The following is a 24,742-nucleotide window of genomic DNA, read 5'->3' on the forward strand; positions in this document are numbered from 1 at the left end:
ATCAAACTGTAAATGAACGTCTGTGGATCCCCGTCCACCAACTTTAACCCAACCTCTCCACGTCCATTCTGATTTGATGATGTACAACAATTGCTGAAACTGACACACCCACTGATTTCTGACTCAACGCATCAACTACCACGTTAGCTTTCTCGAGGTAGTAACTAATGGTACAGTCGTAGTCCTTTATTATTCAAGCCATCTGTGTTGCCTCATATTCAACTTCTTCTAGGTGAAGAAGTATTTAAGACTCTTATGGTTAGTAAAGATCTCGCACCTTTCACCGTATAGGTAGTGCCGCCAATTCTTTAGTGCAAAAACCACTCCTGTCAGCTCCAAGTTGTGTATAGGATAGTTCCTCTCATACTCTTTAAGTTGGCGAGAAACATACGCAATAACTTTCCCCTACTGCATCATGACACACCCGAGTCCTTTCTGAGATGCATTACTATAGATCATATAACCACCATCCCTTGATGGAATGGTCAACATTGAGGTTGGGACTAATCGCTGCTTCAATTCCTGAAAACTCTGCTCACACTCCCTATTCAACTCAAACTTACTATTCTTCCTTGTAAGTTGCGTCAAAGGACTTGATAGCCTAGAGAAACCCTCGACGAACCAGCAATAGTACCCTGCCAAACCCAAGAAACTTCTAATCTCATGCACGTTCTTCGATCTCACTCAATCAACTACCGCCTCTACTTTGCTCGGGTTTATTAAAATCCCTTCCTTGGACACTACATGTCCTAGAAATGCCACTTGTTCCAGCCAAAACTCGCATTTCTTAAATTTAGCAAATAATCTCTTCTCTCTGAGTACCTGAAGTACCAGTCTCAAATGAGCTTCATGCTTTGCATGACTCCTTAAATAAACTAGGACGACATCAATGAACACCACAACAAACTGATCTAAGTACTCATGGAACACCCTATTCATCAAGTCCATAAATGCTGCAGGCGCATTCGTCAAATCGAACGGCTAACCAGAAATTCATAGTGGATATATCGAGTTCGGAAAGCTGTCTTTGATACATCCTCTGATTTCACCTTCAACTGATGATATCCGAATTACAGATCGATCTTAAAGAAAACCTGAGTGTCCTTTAGCTGGTCAAATAAATCATCAATACGAGGTAATGGGTACTTGTTCTTCACTGTCACCTTGTTAATTTCCCTATAATCGGTGCACATCTTCATCGACCCATCCTTCTTCTTTGCAAACAACACCAACGCTCCCTAGGGTGATAGGCTCGGTCTGATAAAACCTTTGTCCAGAAGTTCTTGTAGCTGCTCCTTTAGCTCCTTTAATTCAACTGGAGCCATTCGATATGGAGCCTTTGAAATTAGCTCCGTCCTTGGAGTTAACTCAATGGACAATTCCACCATATGATCCGGAGGCAATCCCAGTAAGTCCTTAGGAAACACATCTGAGAACTCCTTTATTACTAGGATATTCTCTAGCTTAGGTCCCTCCTTCGGTACTTCTTTCACACATGCCAGGTACCCACGACAACCCTCCAAAAGTAGTCTCCTTGCCTGCATTGCTAAAAGGATTTGTGGTGCAAAGCACACACACAACCCAAAGAATTTAAACTCTTGCTCCCCTAGAGGTCTGAACACTACCTCCTTCTTGTGGCAGTCTATACTTGCATAGCTGGATGTTAGCCAATCCATCCTCAGAATAATGTTGAACCGATGCATATCGAAGATGATTAGACCAGCAGGCAACCTTCTCCTATGAATCTTCACTGGGTGATCCCTGATCACCGTGTTACACACCACCACTGGCCTTGTCAGTGTGATCATAGGTAACTCGACACCTAATGGTTGTGTTTCTACCCCACACAGTTTAATAAATCCTCGAGACACAAAAGAGTGTGTCACACCTGAATCAAAGCGCACAACAACTTTATTTGAAAGCACATAAATGTTACCTGTAACCACATCTCTTGCATGCTCGGCGTCACCCAGTGTCAAAGAATACACACGCGCCTGGGCAGTGCCCCTCTAGTGACCACCTCGGGGTGCCTAGTTCCTCCCCCATATTGATGCTGTAGAGGTGCGTAGTTCAATGTCGCATGATAGTCCCATGCCAAATTTCCTACCCCACCACATCGGTAGTAGACAATTGGTTCTCCCCTACACTTGTCCCAAAGCCTCTAATGACATATGGAACAGATAGGACGCTGCACACCCCCATGATGGCCTCGGTACCCCCATCTCCTGTCGTTGGCCTGAGAAATTACTAGGCCGCTTCCATGAGCCTTGACTAGTGCTAGTCTGAAACCCCTGAGGCAAGGCCCTCTTCTTCTGGTTTTTTGCTCCCTCCCCCTCTTGAATACTGGCCTCAATTAGAACTAGCAAAGCGGATTGGGTCGGATAATCCATGGTGGATAAGGCGGATTATCGGGTGAAAAAAATCATAATCCATATTCGACTCGTTTAAGTGGCAGATTAGGTAGTTTCGGGTCGGATAATTCATGGCAGATGGGCAAATAATCCACCATTCTTAAATATAATTTTATTAGTAACTTATTTTGTGTCATAATAATTTAAGTTGTATACAATAACTTGCGATTAATTTGTGTATTAACTTTTTTAGTAATTATATCAATCATTCAATCTTCAAAGAATGTGGATTTCATTTTTAGCAAAATGCAAAGCTTAGTAAATTTCATTTATAAGAAAAAACTTTTAAGGCCCTATTTGAATCAAGAACTTTGTTTGAGATAAAGAAAAAAAAAACAAAATGTATTTTCCATGATATTTTTTCTCAACATCAAATAATATTAAAAATAAAAATTTACTTTTATCTTTAAAACTTAAGAAACTCAAATGTTAATCATGCATGAAATAAAGAGAACATTTAGCTTGCAACTTATGCAATGAAAACCAAAAGCTCAAAATAGATGTAGATTTCCATTATCTTTTAAAAAAAAAAAAAAATTAGAAAGAGTAAAAGAAATGAGAATCATGAGATACAAAAGAAAGGCAAACCACAAAGTGATTGGACTCTGGAGTCACTAGATGAAGCCATGAGGGAAGACAGGCGAGGCCGCGAGAGAGTTGCCATTGGCGAGATACGAAGACAACTGATAAAGCCGCAAGCCACAAGGAATGAAGATGAAGAGGACTGGGCGAGGCTGTAAGCCATGAGGAAAGATAAAAGACTGGGCGAGTCGGCGAGGCCGTGAGGGAATCGTGGATCGTGGCCGTGGGTGACAGTCGGCGATGACAATGGCAGTGGGTCATCGTGTGATGTGGTTGCGCAGTTGGAAATGATAGTTTGAAGTTTGAACTTTGAAAATTGAAACAATGAAAGTTGAAACCCTAATAGGATTTGAGACTTGAGAGAGGTTGTTTCCAACTTGTGATCATGTGAGCTACTGGCTACTGGGTTGTGAAGACCTGGCAAAATGGGTCATGTGGGCACTGTTGATGCACTGGGCTTTCCATACTTGGGCTGTGGGCACTTGGGCTTTTATGGGTTAATTAGTAATGGGTTTTTAAGCGGTTTTGCGGATATCCGCTGGATAAAATCCACCCAACCCGCTAAGGAGGCGGATATGAAAATTGGAAACCATATTCGACTCATTTAGAAAGCGGTTGATTTTAAGTCAGTTAAAACAGGTTGGATTAACGGATTTTTATCCATTTTTCTAGGTCTAGCCCCTATCCACCAGCTCAGAGAAACTCTGAGTCAACAACGCCACCACCTAAGCGCATATTCCTGCCTCAGAACTCTCTCAAACATCCGAGCCTTCTTCAACTCATCCGGGACCATGTGCGGAGCGAAATGGGATAGCTCCACAAACCTAGCCGCATATTGCTGCACAGTTATAAGCCCCTAGATTAGATGCAGGAACTCGTCTACCTTCGCCTCTCAGGTAGCAACATGGAAGTATCTATCAAAGAAAACCTCCTAAAACGGCTCCAGGTAATAGATGCATGTCCTGGGCACTGTTCCTCCACTAACTTTTCCGATCTCCACCACCTCTTTGCTTCCCCCACCAATTTAAAGGTGGCAAATTGCACCTTCTGTTCTTCCGTGCACTCCAGCACACTTAGTAGCTCCTCAATCTCCTGAACCCAATCTTCAGCTGCAATTGGGTTCGCTCCTCCTAAAAACACCGATGAATTCACTCTAGTAAATTGTTGGAATGTGCAGCCCCTATCAGTCAATAGCCGATGCTGCTCTCGAGAATCCCTCAGAGTTTCCTTCCTAGCCTATTGTGCTACACTGTGCAGCACTGCCGAGGCATCGACGTTATCTTCACTGGAGGTATCCACATGATTATCCCCTACAACCATAATATCCTTTCCCCTAGAATCCATCCTGTATATAGGATAGAAACTGAATTAGAAATTCCACATTTATCATAGTTGATGCAAGTATGGAATGACTAATAATAAAACATATAAGTTAAAAGAATTCATTTACACCATTCTGCTACAAAACCATCAAGGTACCAACCTTTAACTATAATACTGACATTACCCTTAAACTCAACCGTCTTAACATCCTAACCTAAATTTTTGAACACCAGTCTCTTAACTCAGTAACGAAACCATTGATGGATTTACCATGGTTTTCCTAAAATTGTCATTCTAGGAAAAACATAGAAAACTGTCAAAGGAACTCTGCCTCTAAGCTTCCAGACCAAAACCTAACCTAATCTACCCACCCTCATCCTTATCCTACTTCAACCTATACTCTAGTAATTATCAACCATCAAAATCTACAAAACCTAGCAAATTAGGCTCTGATACCACCTGTAACGCCCTAACCCGCCACGTGGGGCCTGGGGTGCTACTTAAGTGACGTATGTGTTCTTGATAACATATTTAATATAAATGCAGCGGAAATAAGTGATACATTCTCCAAACACATTACCAGAGTTCTAATTACTATTATACGCAAATGTCTCCAAATATCCATATTACAACCTATAATATTGTACAAAAAGAAAACTCAGTCCATACACACTATATACATAGACTTTACGACTAGCTCAACCCCTTTAGCCCTGCTAAATACGATCCCTGGTGTTTCCTGAAAAGATAATTTGTATATTGGAGTGAGACACTTCTCAGTAAGGAAGACTAAATTAAAATCAATGTGTGGTCAGCATGAATTTTAGGGTATATAGAAAATAACCAGTTATCCTTTTAACTAAAAATAGTATGTAAATATATATTCATTATAAGCCGTTAAAAAAAATGCCCTTTTCCCTCCTACAGTATAAACCGGTTCAGTAAATACTTAACACCATTTACATAAATCTACATATATGCATAAAAAACACTCCTTGTGATTAACACCATTTACTTCCCCCATGGTATGGGTTGTGCGGCATGAATGCTGGACTAAGCCTGAGTGATCAGCCCAAAACAAAGTCAAAATATCCCTTTACAAGTCCGTCTGCGGGCATCCACAACCAAGCTACAAGCCCGATGCCCTTACTTCATCCTCACGCAGGCTATCGGCTGAGACCACCCTACGCTTCTATCTAGAACAGTGTGGGCACACATGGCATAATAATCAATCACTAGCAATGGTACCGTGCTCACAAAATAACTGGTCCCTAGGGTTCCTAAAGCATATCATGCAATTTAATTAATAAAAACTATATTTCAAATTCATTTCGTATAAAACCTGTCATATTGTAAAATCTTGGCCCTCGGTCATCATATAAAACTCGGCTCACAGCCGCTATATCAAATCCCTGCCCTTGGTTGTCATATAAAACTCAGCTCACAGCCATTATATCAAATACCAACCCTCGGCCGTCATATAAAACTTGGCTCACAACCGTTATATCAAATCCCTGTATTATTTACAAGCAATTCCAGTATGTTTCACCAGCAATTCCAGTATTTTTCACAATCATTCCCAATTTTGGTTACACGATAAACCATATAAATTTATTCACCTACCACATAATTTCAATATTCAAACACGATCCAGGAGACAACCAAGAAAACACTGTATTTTTAGTTCGTAAGATAAATCATATTTTCCACCGTTCATATTATTCAAAATATCGTACCATATATCCTAGGTTTGTAAAATCCCTATTGAACGTTTGTTTTCAAAATAATATTTGAACTCATAAATAAATAAATATATAATAGTTTAATCAGTTCATATCTAATAAAAATCCTAACTTAACTTAATCCTCTTACCTATTTACTGAGAGAGAATTCCTACAACGCTCCTATAGCTCACCCTACAGCGATATGGGTTGCAAAACCCTGAAAACACATTTTCCCCAATTTAATAACCATTAAGTATTCCCAGGCTCATACACCCCATTTAATCAATTAAATGCTAGACAAATAGTTTATTTCTACCCTTACCTCAACTTTAGGGTGATACCTGGAAAGACCCCATTGAAAAATCCACTATACTAGACTTGTAGAGAATTTTCCCTAGATCCTTGTGGTAACTTCTGATCGTCGATTCGGGCAACGAATGACGAGATATTGTAGAGAGAGAGTGAGGGGTGCGGTTTTAGAGAGAGAGAGAGAGAGAGAGAAAGAGAGAGAGATTTTTTGATTTCTTAATGAAGAAGTAACTTAAAAATCAATTTATAGGCCATTGATCCGGTCACATTTGTCGACGAAATGGAGCCTTTGTCGACAAATTACAGAAGGACGTTCATCGACAAAAGAAGGAGTTCATCAACGAACCATAAGCGTAAAATTTTTGTCGTTTGGGATCTCTTCGTTGACGATGCCTGAACTTCATTGACGAACCACAAAAGGGCATTCCTCAATGAAAAAAGGGGATTCGTCGACAAAGCCTACTGCTTGCCCTTTTTAAATTCCCTTTCTTATTTTCTTATTTATTTCTTTTATTTTCTAGGTTCAGGTTTCTACATAATATATTAAAGTAAAAGTGAAATCAGAAAGCTTGAGAAGGTTCTTGATTTCAACAGAATTGAAATCAGAGAATGCCCCCCTGCTAATTCTCACCACACACACACACACACACACACACACAAACTCTCTCTCTCTCTCTCTCTCTCTACTTTCTCTCTCCTTAACCCCTCTCCCTCTCCCTGATTTCCTCGGCCAAACGTGCGCCAATTGACGAATGGAAAATACCCCTGGGTTCTATTCTTAGCCACCAAAATTTTAACCGGAGTAGATTCGTGATTAGGGTGTCATAGGTACCACTCCTGGGATAAGGTAAAATCTCTCTCTCTCTCTCTCTCTCTCTCTCTCTCTCTCTCTCTCTCTCTCTCTCTCTTCAATTTTTTCTCAAAAGTTCTAACAAATCGATGATTAGACACCACCATGGGGTCCTAGCTTCGATTCTCGTCATTTTAATCGGAGCAGATTTTTAATTTGAGTTTCCTAGGCACCACTCCAAGGTTAGAGTAAGGATAATGAAATTATATCCGTTAAGTATTTTTAAAGTTTAATTAGCTATTGGGAGTGTTGGGCCTAGGAAATATTAAAATAATTGTAATTTCGAGGTTGAGTTGATTAAACTAAAGTATGTGAATACATGGATTTTGCGAATGCCACATGCATTGCTTTAGGATTCCTGCAGGTATTTCTCCAAGAATCAGGTAAGGGGATAGATTATGTCAGGTATTTTCAAAAAATTCACCGATTAAGTCGTAGTATATAATTACAAAAATGATATATATAATTTTTCAGAATATTCAGGAATATGAGTTATTATATTTTTGGGAAACCAGGTGTTTGAGTTGAGTCAACCCTATAAGTTGATTGAATATTATTTCTCAGCAAAATATATTTTCCCAGGATAGTTTACGACATTCCGAAATTATATTTTAAATCGTGTGCCAAGAGAATAATATGTTTTATTGCATAATTGAATCATAATTTTTTTATGGTATTATACAGTGAAATGGTACTGAATTTATGGAAATACTGTGAATTTGTGAAATATGTGAAATGCCGGTTTTATACCGAGATACAAACATGATATTTTTTATACTTAGAAATGTGATTGATACAAACATGATATTTTGATGTTGAAAAATGTGATTTATACAGACATGACATTTTTATAATGAGAAATGAAAAGATAGTTTTTATAATGAGATTATATGTGAAATTGTGATTTTATATAGAAATGTGATTTTATGCTGAGTATGGATTTTATATTGAATTATGAATTTATAGGAAATTGTGATATTATACTGGTTTCTTGATTGGTTGGGAATACAGTGGTATTTGTGTTATGAAGTTTGTACTGATGCCGGTGGGGGAGGTATGCTCAGTATGGAAATTTATCCTATAAAGTTTGTACTGATGTCAGTGGGGGAGGTATGCTTAGTACGAAAATTATGTTATGAAGTTTGTACTAAAGCTAGTGGGGGAGATATGTTTAGCCCGGAAATTATGTTATGAAGTTTGTACTGATGCCAGTGAGGGAGGTATGCTCAATACGGAAATTATGTTATGAAATTTTTATTGATGCCGGTGGGGGAGGTATGCTCAGTACGGAAATTATGTTGTGAAGTTTGTACTGATGTCGGTGGGGGAGGTATGCGCAGTACAGAAATTCCGATGTGAAAATACATATATGTAGATTTATGAAAATAGAAATATTTATTTAGCTAAAAGTATGTTTGATAAGAAATGTGTATTTTAAGTTGTATAGGTTTGAGTTATTATATATATATATATACATTCAGATGCCTTTTCAGTTAAAGTTAAATTAATGGTTATGTTTTGGTTAAGTAAGAACTCATCTGCCACACGCTGATAATAATTTATTCCTTCTTACTGAGAGGTGTCTCACCTAGAATTTAAACATTTCAGGAAACCAAGACAGACCAGCAGAGAGAGCTCTGAGGCAAAGGAGACCGTTGTACCCTAATATTCAGAGTAAGTGTTTAAGTTAGGGGATATGTTTTGTATAACCCCTAGACTATTTTATAGATTTTTGGGGATGTATATGTGTGTGTGTGTGTGTGTGTATGTGTGTGTGTGTGTATGTAGAGGTCTTAGCACTCTGGTATTGTATAGCATTTTGGATGGTAATGTATATTGGGCTCAGACATTGTATGTAATCCGTTGCATGGATGGTATGTTTGGATGGACTGAATACCCAGTACCCCCCCCCCCCTCCCTTAGGGTTGGGTTATGTGTAATATATGGTATCAAAGTTAGTTGAAAGATGATGATTGATTATTATTGTTGAAAAAAAAATGGCAAAAAAATCAGGTCGTCACATATCATCAACGACACCAACTTCTGCATTAGTTGTTTGAGGAATGACGTTTACATAAAATTCCACAGTGTAAATATTCAGGTTTAAGTGGTGTGGGTCCAACTCAATGCGCAGATTGTAATCATCTTGTATAGGAATAGCCTGGAAGAATACTGTACCATTTAGCCCCCTCACCGGATATCTTACAATAACCCGCAACACATACTAGTTTGGATCAATGTGCAGATATTTGTATATCTTATCATACAGTTTGTTTAATTTTGCCTTCTTGCTAATTCGAATTTCTCTAACTGGCTGAGTACTATAACCAACTCCATCCACTCTTGTGATCGTTCCCCCCTCCCCTCCCCATATACAATAGAACAATCACCAGAACATTGCTTGAGTTTCCTTCCATTAAGAGCAGTACTCTCGAAATGATAAATACCTATGAGAAACACAGAACCCTAACTTTCAACGCTTCATTATAATCAATCGTCTTACATATGAAGATAATAATAATATTCACAATATATACATATATAAGTGGGTTAGGAAAGGTGATTGTAGTTCTATTTTTGCATAGGTTGACTAAATTGCTAGATTGAAAAAAGGGGGGGGGGGTGGGGAAGGAATGATTGGATTCTAGTTTATGAGTGAGGTTATTAGAAATCCTAACTTCATCATTAAGGATAGTATTTTGCTTTAAAAAATCATTATTCAGAGAAAGACTATTTTATTTCTATGATTGAATTTAAGGGTGTGGAGGGTAGTTTCATGGCGACCTCTGAGGAAAAGTTCAGAGCAGCTTTGTTTAGGATGGTAAGGGACAAAACTCCCTATACAGATAACTTCACTATGTCTTTTTTCTCGAATTTTTGGGATGTGATGAGACTATGAGAGGCAAGTTATGAATTTATTCACAAATTTTATTTTATTAGTTATTGGAAAGAGCATTAGTTCCACTTTTGTCAGTCTGGAGCCTAAAAGAAGTCCAATTAAGGTCAAGCATTTTATGCCTAATTAGCTTGGTGATAGTGTGTGTAGGATCATTGTGAGGTCTATGTTTACAAGTTGAATATGATTTTCAAGTACTACTATTTCTCATTCTAAACAACTACTTTTTTATAGGCAGTCAAAGACATTTGCTTCTATTTTCCTGGCTAATATGGTGATCGAGGATGTGCATAGTAAGGATTATGATGTTATCTTTTAAATTGGATTTTGAGAAAGTGCATCGTCATATTAGATTCGGTCATGTAATAAATCTAAATAATATGTTAACTTTTTCTATATTTAATATATAAATTAGCATTGTATTCTCTTTTTATACTTCAAAAAGAAAATCTAAATGATACATAACAAATATTATCGAGTTACTTTTACTTCAACCTATGAATATGTAAATCTCTATTTCTTTATTTCATTTTTTGTATTTTGTCTAAATGAAATAAAATCCTAACCAAAAAAATTTACACACTAATTCATTACGCATTCATATAATTATGAAATTAAATAAAAACCCTAACAATAAAAAAAAAAAAATTTCAATACGAACCATATGACTTCAAAGTATAAGCTAATTTTAATATTCACGCAAATTGATAATAACAATTTCACATTCTCATTTATAGATTCAAATAAACATAAGATTAAATACAATTCTAATCTCAATAATTTATACATTAATAATTAAACATTCAAATAACCATGAAATTTAATAAAAACATTCATATAAAAACTCCTCATTCAAACTTTCTTACTTAAAATTAAAACTAAATTTAATATGTATACAAATGGATAATAAAATTTACATATAATGAAAAATTTCATATGCATTCATCATTTATACAAGCGAATTTAAATGAGAAATCTAATTCGTATAGATAAGTCGAGTATTCCAAGTCTTCGTCTTTAATTGACATCATTTGGTTTTCCTCGTGTTGTCCTCTGGTTTTTGTTTATGTTTGTTTTGTTTTGTTTTGATTCCATATAGACATTCTAGATTGGTTAATTTGGATTATTGTATTGGTATTTTTTTTCATTGGCTTTGATGCTAGGATGATTTTTATAGTTTATTTGTAAATCTCATGTGTCTTGCTTGTTACTACGGTTTTCCTCCGCCATAAGCGAAGACTATCAATAAAATTAGGGTTCCGTTAAAAAAAAGAATGTATGTATACATATACAAGCAAATTTAATATGCATTCATAATTTATATATGAAAAATTCAAACATGAAAAAACAAAAACTCAACCTCAATTTGCGAGTTTCACAATGATATTTCAAATCATCAAATTGACTTTAATATAAGTGGATTCAAGATATAAAATACTAATTTATACTTCAAACTAATCAAAACTTTTCAGATTCCTAGAAGTTAGAGTTTTCAACAATGTTGAATGTGAGGGGAACATACATAATTTTTATTTCTTATATAATGTTCCTCGAATGTTTCGTCTACAAAACATTTGCTTATATTTTGTAAGCAGAACAACCGAATTGTACAATTTGGACTACAATGGTCACCTGCAAAATCTCATTGCCCGTCTTTGTTGACTCTGTATGACCGTCCCACTCGGCTCTCAACTCTCTTCTTCAAGCATAGAGAGAAAAGTAGGAAGAAATTGAGATTTAACTCAATAAACATGCAACTCTTTTCAAACTAAAAACACTATTTAATTAACGTCTTTAATGATCACGTGTCACCTGTGCGGTTCTCCCCCAAATTAAAAAATGTTTGTTCAACGTTTGAAAAATAAAGTTCAATGTGAACTACTTTTAAATAAATTTTATTAAACTAATGTTAAATTAAAAAAAAAAAAAAAAAAAAAAGGCCTTTTATTCCCTCTCAAAAATCTCCCTTTGGCGTTTCCTGCCCGATTCCGTACCCGCCACCACGTGAGACCCAAAATAAACAAATAATACGGACCTACGTGTATGCTCCAGGCCTCTCCACGTGTATCCTCCGCATTAGACCAGGACAATCATTGATATGCGCGGTGAGGTAATTCCGGGACGCGTGTACAAGGCTTCGTGACATTCCGACACGTGGACGTTTAGATATTTTGGTGCCACAAAACGAAATTTCGTACTCCCAAACTAAAGCGACACGTCGAAGTCCACTGTAGCCTCCGCTCAACGGCAGACGCTATATCCCGATTCCCCGTCACAGCCTTGTCGTACCAGCACGAGCCCACCAGCGAGTCGTTGCGGGACACGTGTCCGATTCGCAGATGACGGTTAGGCACCCGTATGTCCATTCCCTGATCGACACGTGTTTACCTGCCTATGTGTGTGTGTCTATATATATATATATATATATATATATGCGCGTGGACACTACCCTCGCGAAACGCTCGCAGTGGGCATTGTAGCTAGAAATGGGCTCGAGTCAGAGGCGGAGGCTTAACCCGCCAGGCGAGGGGTCCGAGTCCAGCGAGTCCGGGATACTCAACGAGCGCGTACTCGTGCTGGTATTCGAGTCTATAAATTGGGATCTGCACACTCTGTGCTCAACGGCGTCGGTTAACAGGAAACTCAGAGCGACGGCGAAGCGTCTGCTGTGGCGGCACCTATGCGTTCACCGCGCGCCGCACATGGTGGAGACATTGGCAAACGGTGCGCCGAACGGCCGAGTCGGCGGAGGCTGGGACGCCCTCGCGAAGCTTCTGTTCTTCTGCTGCGGCTGCGAGTCGACTCGGAACTTCCGGGTGGATCACTCGTCGCCGGGTCACTTCGCGAAGGCGTCTCGGTTCTCGAAGACTTCGGGTCGGAGCTTCTTGACCCGAAAATGCCGGGGAGATCTGCTGTACGTGAGCGATCCGTGCGAGCATCCGACGGCGGACGACGCAGGGGACGATCTGGGTATCTACAGAGGGGTATTTCGGGGATTTATGAAATCGAAGACCAGGGCGTGTTTGATCGGACGGCGGGTGGAGTTTGAGGAGCGAGTGCGGTGTCCCTACTGCGGGGCCCGCGTGTGGAGCATGACCACGGCTCGGTTCGTGCCCAAGTGTGCGGCTCGGCGGCTCGGCACGCGCGACGGGGGTCTGGAGTATTTCGTGTGCGTGAACGGCCACTTGCACGGCACGTGTTGGCTGGTCCCGCTCTCGTCGGACGAGGGCGACGGTGACGAAAGTGGGAACGACGGTGGCGATGGGGTCAGCAGACTCAATCGTATTGATCAGACAGTGGCGACTGGGAGCACGCGCTCTTCGGGGGAAGAGATTGCTGTGAACGGGCCCGCAGATTGACAGTTTTGTGGGCCCGCACCTGATCCAGGGAATAACGAGAAAAATATGGATTTGGACCACCACGTCATCGCTGACGCGGCGGTCCACGCCTATTTAATGTATCCACGTTAACACCTTTTCGAATGATTGTGCAGGAAGTGGTCGATGACGTTGTATACTTGATGACGTGGAGTTGTTTGTGTGATGACGTGGTACTTTAATCTCTGAAAAAGTATAAGTATCTTAACTTGGGGGTGAGTAATTTGACAGTATCCCCAGTATTTTCATTTAATTGAAGGGTTTGATTGACGTGGTCATTCCAACGAGCCTAATTTTTTTCTCCTTAAAAAGAGTGATTGAAGGGCATTTGGTGTATGCCTCTTTGGAGTTTGAATTATATTTCAGAGCTTGGGTTTTTTCTCAATGCCCTTTTCATTTTTATTTTTTTCAAGAATCACTTGTAATTATTTGATCTGGCTCATGAAAATATATTATGCTTACCTCAGATTTTCTAACATTTTTTTTTTTTTTTACTATCAAGCTATGTATCTATCATAACTCTGATACCCTATATATAAATATCTATCATGATCACGGCCAGAGTAGCAATTAGGTTATGTTGTTGAAGGGATTGGTAACTAAACTTAGCATAGAACAATTAACTATTCATTTACATTATGATAGTCGGAGTGTTATTTACTTAGCAATAAATCAAGTCTATCATTTATAAATAAAGCATATTGCAATCTATTAAGTCTGAAATCGTCGATAATTTGTCTTGGAAAAGCCTGCACAAATTTTGAATTTTGAATATTTAAATGTTATTTTGGTTGGGTCTCGGGAGGAAACTTCTGAGGAGGCTTATATATATATATATATATATATATATATATATATATATATATATATATATATATCTGATAGCTGGATTCAGCTATGAACTAGTGGAATAAATCATGTCAAATTTAAATAATATTATCCTCATCAATCTTTTATAAATATAAAAAATATATTATTACAATCGCCTATATGAGCCAATTAAAACAAAATATAATCACTAATTGCCATCTAATTAAAGTTTGGTATTATTTTTCTTATCTTCTTAAATTTTATTATTACTCAAAACAAGTATATATAGAACTAGTGTTTTCATTGTCTTCTTGCATGCTTATTTCTTGTTATTTACATGTATAATTTGCTCTTTTAATAGGTAGTGTGGTGCACAAGCAATGCACGTGTTCCTACGCTTTTTTATTTCGATGTTTTAAAATTGTTTTAAACAAATTAAAAAAATTTATATTTTTTTGCTTCTTTTTTCGGTCTTGTCCTCTAATAAAAGTTTTTCATGTACCATCAGAGAGAATCTTTGTATGTACGTATCACTTAGGGATGACAAAATAAATAGAAATCTGACAGGTGACTCGTGACCCACTGTTTAAATCGGATTTGAATTTAATACAAGCTGATCCGTTTATAAACGGATCAACTCGGACCTAATCTATTTATTAAACGGGTTAGACGGATTCGAGTTGAGTCACTCGATTTATGACCCGTTTAAAAATAAAATAAATGTTTATATATATATATATATATGTCATTTTATATGAAATGTTTAAAATGTTTTAAAATAAAAAAAAATTATATATTTTAAACAGGTGAACCGTTTATGACCCGTTTATTAACGAGTGAGTTTAGGTTTACGTAATAGTCACCCATTAATAAATGGGTCAATCTAACCCGAATTCATTTAACCTCAACCTGTTTACTACTCACCCGAACTCGGCCCATTAACCCATTTTACCACCCTTAGTATCAATACTGTAAGAAGAATGACAAAGGGTTTAAGATATTTCATGTTTGTTATTCCCATTCTCTAAAACAAAATTAAAATAAAGTACATTGGTAAAATACTCAACTATTTTTTTTCCCATAGGTAATCAAATAATAAGTGTCCTCAAATTAACAAATTATCTAAAAAGTTGTTTTAAAGTCAATATACTTAACATATTTGCTTCCAACCAATACATATTTAAGTAATTTAACTTCAAGGGTTCTCCTCCTAGGAACCTTGTTGTTTGGATGTGATTTCCAACAAAATAAATCTATACCTCATTGTCTTGCTTGCTGCTACCAATAAATTTAACTTTATTTTTATTAATTCATTTATTAGACACTATACATAGACAACAAGTTTTATTTTACAAATATATATATGAAAAATTTAATTAAGATCGCTTGCAATAGCTTTGATAGTTTTGTCAATGTGGATAAGGAAAAGTTGTATGAGTGAAATTGAAGCATGAATTATCTAAAATTGTTTAGGTAACTCTTCACCTATCATTGTGCACAAATTTAAATTAAAAATAATTTGTTAGTATAAGAATTACAAGACAAATGGACAAAATTTTGAAATAATAATAATAATAATAATAATAATAATAATAATAATAATAATAAAGTCTTCTAAGGGTCAATACTATCTTTGACATCGTTTATCGATTTTGTCACATTTGAATTCTATAAGATGTTTTTTCTTTAGTTTGTTTACGGAATCAACAATATTTTGTCACACTATCTGATAGGCCCAAAATAATCTAGCCAATGAGGGCAGGTCAACACTTGTCTCGCGCCTTCTCCGGGTCAGACATTCTGACGAGTGATCAGCTCTAACCCAATAAAGAGAAGGAGAGATCTACGCCAGCGGCTTAAATAGCCGAGTAATAGGCATAAGCACTTTATGACTGGGGAGCGATTCACGCCCCCGCGCGATGAATACGAACCAACCTACGGTTAACTCGAGCCCCAATAAGAAGGGATCTGGAGAAGAGGTCAAAATAAGTCATTCAGCACTATTCTACTGTTGCATTCAGCCTCTCTAAAAGCATTCCTCTTATTTAGGCATCGGAGCGATCCCCCGAAGTACACCCCGGGTCCTTCAAGCCTTTCTTTTCTTCTCCTTTCAGGTTAGCGGAAGTCGAAGGAGCATCCTTGCAAATTTTCACCCCGCAACAGTTGGCACCGTCTGTGGGAACCTGCTTTTGAGAGGTGATCATATCTTGCTGACTTTCGACATTCAGGCAAAGCCGACCTCACACAGTTCTACTTTCATCCCTGCCGCGAGAAAAGAATCGTTCCAGTCCATCCACTCCACACCCGCACAACCATCGGGTGTTAGCAGGGAGGAATTCCTCGCTTTCCAAAAGGAAATGAAGGATATGCTCAACCAACTCTTACAACAAAAGAGTTAAGAAGGGCACGTCTACCACCAACCGTAAAAGAACCCCAACGCAGACAAGAAAGCTAACAAACTAATGGAGAATGAGGAGAAAACCTACCTCAACAAAAAGGTAGAAGATGTAAATAGCGTGGACGTCAACCAGCAAAGATCCACGGAGCTCGAAGAAAGAATCAAGAAGATAGATCATATAGAGAAGATGATGAAAGAGGACAGAACCAAACCCAACTATGGGGAAGCTTCCCTGAGGTCCTCAGAGCCGCCATTCAATAAAGAAATCATTTAGGCTCCATTGCCAAGTAGATTCAAGATGCCCACCTTTGAAAGGTACGAAGGTTTGTCTGACCTAATTGATCACTTGGATAACTTTAAAATGTTGATGCAATTGCAAGGGGCTCCAAATGCCATCATGTGTCGAGCTTTTGCAACTACCTTGAAGAGTACTGCCAGAGACTGGTACCGAACTTTGCGACCCAGATCCATCGGTTCCTTCTTAGAGATGGAACAACTGTTCACCGGCCACTTCCTTAGTAGCCGGAGAATTGCTAAAACAATGGGCCATCTCATGAGTATGGCGCAAGGAGAGCAGGAGACTCTAAAGAAATTCATGCACCGCTTCAACATGGCAACCCTAGAAATCCACAACCTAGACATAAGGGTGGCTTTAGCGGCCTTGACAACGGCTCTTTAGCCCGGAAGTTTCTTATACTCTCTAGGGAAAAAGCCACCAGTGGATATAGGGGAGCTGATGGCTCGAGCACAGAAATACATCAACCTGGAGGAGATGATGGACACAAGAGGAAGTCGCATAGAACGGAAAAGGAAAAGTAGTAGTAGGGAGATGGGAGAATCCTATAGATCCGTGAAAAGACACGAGACTAGTGCACTACATGCAAGCCCAAAGAAAAAAGGGCAACCCAGTAAGTTCTCCACCTACACACCCCTGAATGTACCGCACTCTGAATTACTAATGCAGATCAGAAAGAAGGATTATGTCTCCTGGCCCGAACCCATGCGAACACCTCTTCACGAGCGAAACATGTCCAAGTTTTGCGCATTCCATAGGGATTATGGCCATAACACAGAGGAATGCATCCAGTTGAAGAAAGAAATCGAGGCCCTAATAAGAAGGGGATACCTATCAAAGTTTATAAAGAAAGAAGATCCACAAAGGGAACCTCTTGAGCAGAGAAGGCTCAGCATACAAGAGAAGGAAGAGCAGGTCATAGGGGAAATTGCGGTGATCTTCGGAGGATCCGCTAGCAGAGGAGATAGTGGGGGTACTCGCAAAAAGATATGCTAAACAGGTGCTCTCGATGGAGAAGGGGGAAACAAGTAGCAAATGAAATAAAAGTTCTTGAGTGTTTCTTGCAACGTAGTAATAAAAGTTCTGATTACAGCAATTGTACTACATCAATAAAGTTTAAGAATATATATATTACAAGTGAAGTTTCAGCCGACTAGTATGCCTTGCTCCCCTCTCCAGCTTTCTCTTCCTCTCCATCTTCTTCCTCGCCCAGATCTTCCCCGGATTCGGGACTCTCGTTGCCATATCCGTGTGAGCTCACACCGTCCAGGGGAAGGTCAGGGTGCTTGGTTTTGACCTGTTCTCGGCACCTCCTGAACCCCACCCTGTAAGCTTTGGAGGTGTTCATAACGAACTGTGTGGAGTCCTTTTACTCCTTCACTGTGACTTAGAAGGCCAAAAATAGCCCAAAAGATGAGCACGACTCATTAGACATAGAGGCCAAATGACGAGCTCGACTCGAAAGGCCAAAAATGGCTTAGCAAATGAGCACGACTCATTAAGCATCAAAGGCCCAGATGACGAGCATGACTCGTAAGGCCAAAAATAGCCCAACAGATGAGCACGAATCATTAGGAACAGAGGCTAAACTAACGAGCACGACTCGGAAGGCTAAAAATAGCCCAATAGATGAGAATGACTCATTAAGCACCAAAGGCCCAGATGACGAGCACGACTCGTAAGGCCAAAAACAGCCCATCAGATGAGCACGACTTATTAGGCATAGAGGCCAAACTGACGAGCATGATTCGGAAGGCCAAAAACAACCTAGCAGATGAGCACGACTCATTAAGCACCAAAGGCCCAGATGACAAGCGCGACTCGTAAGGCCAAAAATAGCCCAGCAGATGAACATGACTTATTAGGCAAAGATGCCAAACTAACGAGCATGACTCGGAAGGCCAAAAACAGCCCAGCAGATGAGCACGACTCATTAGGCACACAGGCCAAACTGACGAGCACGACTCATTAGGCGTAGACGCCAAACTGACGAGCACAACTCGGAAGGCCAAAAAAAGACCGGCAGATGAGCACGACTCAGTAGGCATAAAAGGCCATGAGGCTGCTAGGTAAAATCAGTTCGAAAAAATTCGCTCCAAGAAACAGCTCGGCAAGAACTACTCGGAGAACTTATTCGGCAAGCCCTACTCTAAGAAATTGCTCCACGAAGCTGCTTAGTAAGATCAGTTCGGCAAAATCAGCTTGGAACACCAGCTCGAAAAATTCTCCCCAACTCGGAATATTAGCTCAGAACATCAGCTCAAAAAATTCTCCCCAGCTCGGAACACCAACTCGAAAAATTCTCCCCAACTCGGAACACTAGCTTGAAAAATTCTCCCCAACTCGGAACACCAGCTTGGAAAATTCTCCCTAACTCGGAATATTAACTCGAAACATCAGCTCGAAAAATTCTTCCCAGCTCGGAACATCAGCTCGAAAAATTCTCCCTAACTCGGAACATCAAATCGAAAAATTCTCCCCAGCTCGGAACACCAGCTCGAAAAATTCTACCTAACTTGGAATATTAGCTCGAAACATCAGCTCGAAAAATTCTCCCTAGCTTGGAACACCAGCTCAAAAAATTCTCCCCAGCTCAGAATATTAGCTCGGAACATCAGTTCGGCCAATTTCCCTCCATGGGACAGGTCGACCAACTTCTCTTCATGGAGCAGGTCTGATAGGTCGGCAAAAATTTCCTTTATGGAGTAGCTCGTACAGATCGACGAATTTCCCTCCATTGAACAAGTTGGATAGGTCGGCCAACTTCCATTCATGGAGTAGGTCTGACAGGTCGGCAAAATTTCCTTCATGGAGCAGCTCGGACAGTTCGGCCAATTTCCCTCCATGGAATAGGTCAGACAGGTCGGCCAACTTCCCTTCACGGAGCAGGTCTGACAAGTCGACAAAAATTTCCTTCATGGAGCAATTCGGACAGGTCGATGAATTTTCCTTTATGGAACAGGTCGGATAGGTCAGCCATCTTCCCTTCATGGAGTAGGTCTGACAAGTCGGCAAAAATTTCCTTCATGGAGCAGCTCGGACAGCTCGACCAATTTCCCTCCATGGAATAGGTTAGACAGGTTGGCCAACTCCTTTCATGGAGTAGGTTTAACAGGTTAGCCAACTTCCTTTCATGGAGCAGGTCTGACAGGTCGGCCAACTTCCCTTCATGGAGTAGGTTTGACAGGTCAGTAAAAATTCCCTTCATGGAGCAGCTCAGACAGGTCAGCCAATTTCCCTCAATGGAACAGGTCGGACAGGTCGGCTAACTTCCTTTCATGAAGCATGTCCGACAGGTCGGCCAACTTCCCTTCATGGAGCTAGTCTGACAGGTTGGCAAAAATTTCCTTCATGGAGCAGCTCGGACAGGTCGACGAATTTCCATCCATGGAACAGGTCAGAAAGGTCGGCCAACTTCCCTTCATGGAGCAGGTCTGATAGGTCGGTAAAAATTTCCTTCATGGAGCAGCTCGTACAGCTTGGCCAATTTCCCTTCATGGAATAGGTCGGACAGGTCGACCAACTTTCCTTCATGGAGCAGGTCGGACAAGTCGGCCAACTTCCCTTCATGGAGCAGGTGTGACAAGTCGGCAAAAGTCCCTCTGTGGAGCAGCTCGGACAGCTCGACAACTCGTTCGGAACACCATGCCCAAAGAAAAAAAAAGAAAAAAAGAAAAGAGGGAGCATTAAACCTCTAAGGGGAAAGATGCAGACAAAGCAATTATTCAAAATTTCATCCAGAAATTTGAAACTGAGGGGGGGACAACTGATATGCCCAAAATAATCTAGCCAATGAGGGCAGGTTAACACCTATCTTGCGCCTTCTCTAGGTCAGACATTCTGACAAGTGATTAGCTCTAACCCAACAAAGAGGAGGAGAGAGCCACTCCAGCGGCTTAAATAGTCGAGTAATAGGCGTAAGCACTTTATGACTGGGGAGCAATTCACACCCCTGCGCAATGAATACGAACCAACCTATGGTCAAATCGAGCCCCTATAAGAAGGGATCTAGAGAAGAGGCCAAGGTAAGTCATTCAGCACTATTCTACTGTTGCATTCAGCCTCTCTAAAAGCATTCCTCTTACTTAGGCATCGGAGCGATCCCTCAGAGTACACCCCGGGCCTACAAGCCTTTCTTTTCTTCTCCTTTCAAGTCAGGCGAAGTCGAAGGAGCATCCTTGCAAATTTTCACCCCGTAACACTATCAAAGTCCTTTGAAAGCTTGGGCAACATAATTGAAAGAGTGGGATGCATGTATGAATCCTATTTCAATAGGAAGTTCAATGTTAAAATCATTTTTTGTGTATAGCAACGCTAGCTAGGTGGGTTTAGTAAATATGTAACATATAGTCAAAACAAACACTTGTTGCATTTATGAGTAACGAGGAACTATTGGTTTAGTAAGAATGCAATAGTCAAATAAAATAAAATAAAAAGGGAATACAAGATCATTCAATTTCACTTTTGAAAATATATATATATATATATATATATATATATAGAGTGAGAGAGAGAGAATTGTGTTTTAATGTATTTATAGTGAATTTGGCGATAACCAACGTAGGCTATGTTTTCCTTAGATTCTATCCAATATTTTGTCTTCTCTGAAATGTTCCCATATTCATCAAGTGAAGTGGCAGTTTCAGCGAGGTAAACACCTCTCAAGAACTTCACCACAAGTAAGATCTTTATTGGTAGGAGTAATTTGTGAGACATTCCAATCAACTCAAAATTCAAGATAATTGTCTCCTCCTTTTTTTGTCATCTCTTCCATTATCTCTAAACACTGACTTGCCTCACTACTTTGTTGTTTCATGATTGATGCTTCACTAATCTCACCCTTTCTGTCTTCCCTAGACCCAATAGTGGCTCCCTATTAGGGTCCTTTTTATTAGTTGAGACCTTTAGACATGTGTTGTTAGATCTCATAGCATCTATGCACCACTTTACTTCTTTCTAAAAACACATTCATAAGTTGAAGTTAGAACAATCTAGCTTGTACTTTCTTTAGTTTTGCTTCGTTCAAACTTTTGAGGTTCATCTTAATTATACAATGAACTACATCAAAAAATAATCAATGAATATGCATTCAACTTATTACATTTTCAAGAAAATGGAAGGACAAAATGACTTGCTTGAGCTTTCAAAATTTCATGGGAAACAACTTTGAGGAAGTTGAGAGAATAATTGAGGTTACTACCACTATTGGAAATGTTAGAATGTATATAAATATCATATATACATGGTCTGTCCACATAACAAAAAAAAAAAAAAAATACAAAAAATAGTCTGCATCATTATCATCGTGATCGTCGTCATCCTCATCATCATCCAACAAACCATAGATCCTACAAAATAATAAATATACAACAAATTAGTATAAATTTTTTTAATACATTGAGTACAAATGATTTGATAGCAAGAATGATTATACATAGTTAAATAACAAATGATACAATTTTAAATATCTAACTTTGATCACTACATACGATTTTAAGTTTCAGCAAGGGAGGAGGTTTTGGGCACCGTTAACTCCAGTACGTCCAGCTCAATGTCATGGACATATCGGAACTGACTCCACTCAATTTGGACCTCGTATATATATATATATCTAAGGCATGTATTCTAAGTTTGCTTCTAAGCGCCTTATTTTCAATTAGGAATGAGTTTTTGGGTATGGTCAGCTCTGGCATGTCCACCTCGATCAATGTCATGGATGTTGGAATTGGTGTATTCCCAAGAGGGGGGTGAATTGGATATTTAAAAATTTATGCCTAGGTTAGATCCAAATTGCAATTATTATCTCACAACCTAGGGTTTTTATAAACAATCCCAATATTTGTTATTGGGGTTCGGCTAATACTGCTTACATCCCCACCTCAAGCTCACAAGCAAGAGGATTTCACTAATATGCCCACTTATAGGTGGAGCGTCACCGTTTACAAGTCTCCTCTCCTTACTGGGCGAGGAATACCCTAGGTTAGATTCACAGGGTTAATTCCAACCTATACAACCACAACTTAGAAAGGTGTACCTGGTTTTCTTAACCGAGTCTAAATCATTCGGTGCACGTTACAAGCCAGTGCAATTCTCTTTCGACCATACGTCGGGAATACAATAGTTAATAACAAAATTTTTTGTACAAAAAATAATGCTTCTACAAAAGCATATGTGTACAAAAATGAAGCGCAAAAAATGCACTCACACAAAATATGAACTTAAGTTCAAGTGAGTATGGGTGATTTTCTCTCAAAAGTATTTTCTAATTAAAACCCGAGAGTGAAAAATAATTTTCTCAAAAGAATATGAGAGACCTTTCAAGCAAAGATATTATAGATATAAAAATATGCTCAAGGTTCTCCTTTCAATATCCCAAGGATTTTTCCAAAATGATTTTTCAAATAATGTTCAAAGGAAGCTAGGGTTATGGCTCAAAAATATTTTTGCAAGCTAACACAAATGAGCCTTTGAATCTTGCAATGGATGTGCAAGATTCACTAGCAATAAAAAAGATTTCTCCACTAGTATATTTATCAACGAAGAAACGTGGAGAAATACTAAGCTAATTCTTACAAAATGATTTTCAAAAAGAAGTATGAGTGAGAGAGAATGCTTAAACAAAATATGCCCAAAATATAGATTCTTTCAACAATCCCTTAAACACAACTGATTTGCTAGCAAGGGAGTGAAAGAACAAACAAATGCTTTCTTAAAATGATTTTCAAAAAGAGTATAAGAGAGTATATAAATTAAGCACAAAAAAAAATTTGGGAGAAATTAAATCTAAGCATTAGTTGAAAAATTTGTTATGAGAGGGTATTTATAGGGTTTTTAAAATCTGACCATTTAAGGGACATAGAGGGTATTCTTAGAAAAGTTTAATAAAAAATAACCCTATTTAACCGCTGAAAAATTACTAAACCCGAGAGGTTCAGTTGACCGTGGGCAGCACCGATTGACTAAACAGACATAGTGATTTTGAAATTTATTTTGGGTTCGGTTGGCTATGGAAGATGGTCGGTCTACTGAGCTAAGGGCGATTCTGAACCTTCGTAGGTTCAATCGATCGTATGAAAGGGCCGGTCTACCAAAATTGGGGTCCGGTCGACTGAGGGCATTTTAAACTAAAAGGAATGGTCAGCTGAGGTATTGAAAACAAGCCAAAAGTGGAGGTTGGTCGACCAAGAAATTTAAGGCATTTAAGGGTCGGTTAGTCGTGGCTTTTTAATTAATCCTAAAAATGCAACGTCAGTTAACCAAAGTCTTTGTAAAATTAATTTTGACCCTAAATAATTTTTCTAAAAGTATGTTGGTCCCCTATGGTCAGTCTATAGTCATTACTGAGCTTATCATTCATACCATGCACACAATGCATTATTATAGACCAAAACTAAAAATGCAATATACAATAAAAACAAAACATCTTCTTCTCTTTTGCTCTTCTTGTTCTTTATGGAATTTGCCAAGAATGAGTGAACTTTAAGACCTTTTTGGCTTCCCTTTTTCCCTAATCATATGTGCGTGCTAAAATATAGACATGCTCAAGTACTAAACGCACACATGAGAAACTTATGCTTTGTCAGCATCAAAATAGGGATCAGACTCAAAAAGTCAATAATGGATGTGTCGAAACTAACCTTACTTAGTTTGGACCTCGTATGGCTGATTTGGACACCTAAGTGCTAAAATCAACTAAGTATATATCTAAGGCATGTATTCTAAGTTTGCTTCTAATTGCCTAATTTTCAACTAGTGAGGATTTTTTAG

The 24,742-nt window shown here is 38.8% G+C and overlaps 1 protein-coding gene across 1 annotated transcript; it reads left to right on the forward strand.

The window, feature by feature from the left end:
- Nucleotides 1-12,531: 12,531 nt before the first annotated feature.
- On the forward strand, nt 12,532-13,938 carry LOC131156744 (EID1-like F-box protein 3). The gene has a single exon (XM_058110658.1). It carries the CDS (start codon nt 12,582-12,584, stop codon nt 13,452-13,454), a length of 873 nt encoding a protein of 290 aa, XP_057966641.1. The 5' UTR covers nt 12,532-12,581; the 3' UTR covers nt 13,455-13,938.
- Nucleotides 13,939-24,742: the final 10,804 nt, after the last annotated feature.

Source organism: Malania oleifera, chromosome 5 (genome assembly GCF_029873635.1).
Source record: "Malania oleifera isolate guangnan ecotype guangnan chromosome 5, ASM2987363v1, whole genome shotgun sequence".
In the NCBI taxonomy this organism is placed as follows: Eukaryota; Viridiplantae; Streptophyta; class Magnoliopsida; order Santalales; family Ximeniaceae; genus Malania; species Malania oleifera.

Coding starts and splice junctions, on each gene's coding strand:
- LOC131156744 (XM_058110658.1), top strand. CDS start 12,582: ATGGGCTCGAGTCAGAGGCGGAGGCTTAACCCGCCAGGCGAGGGGTCC.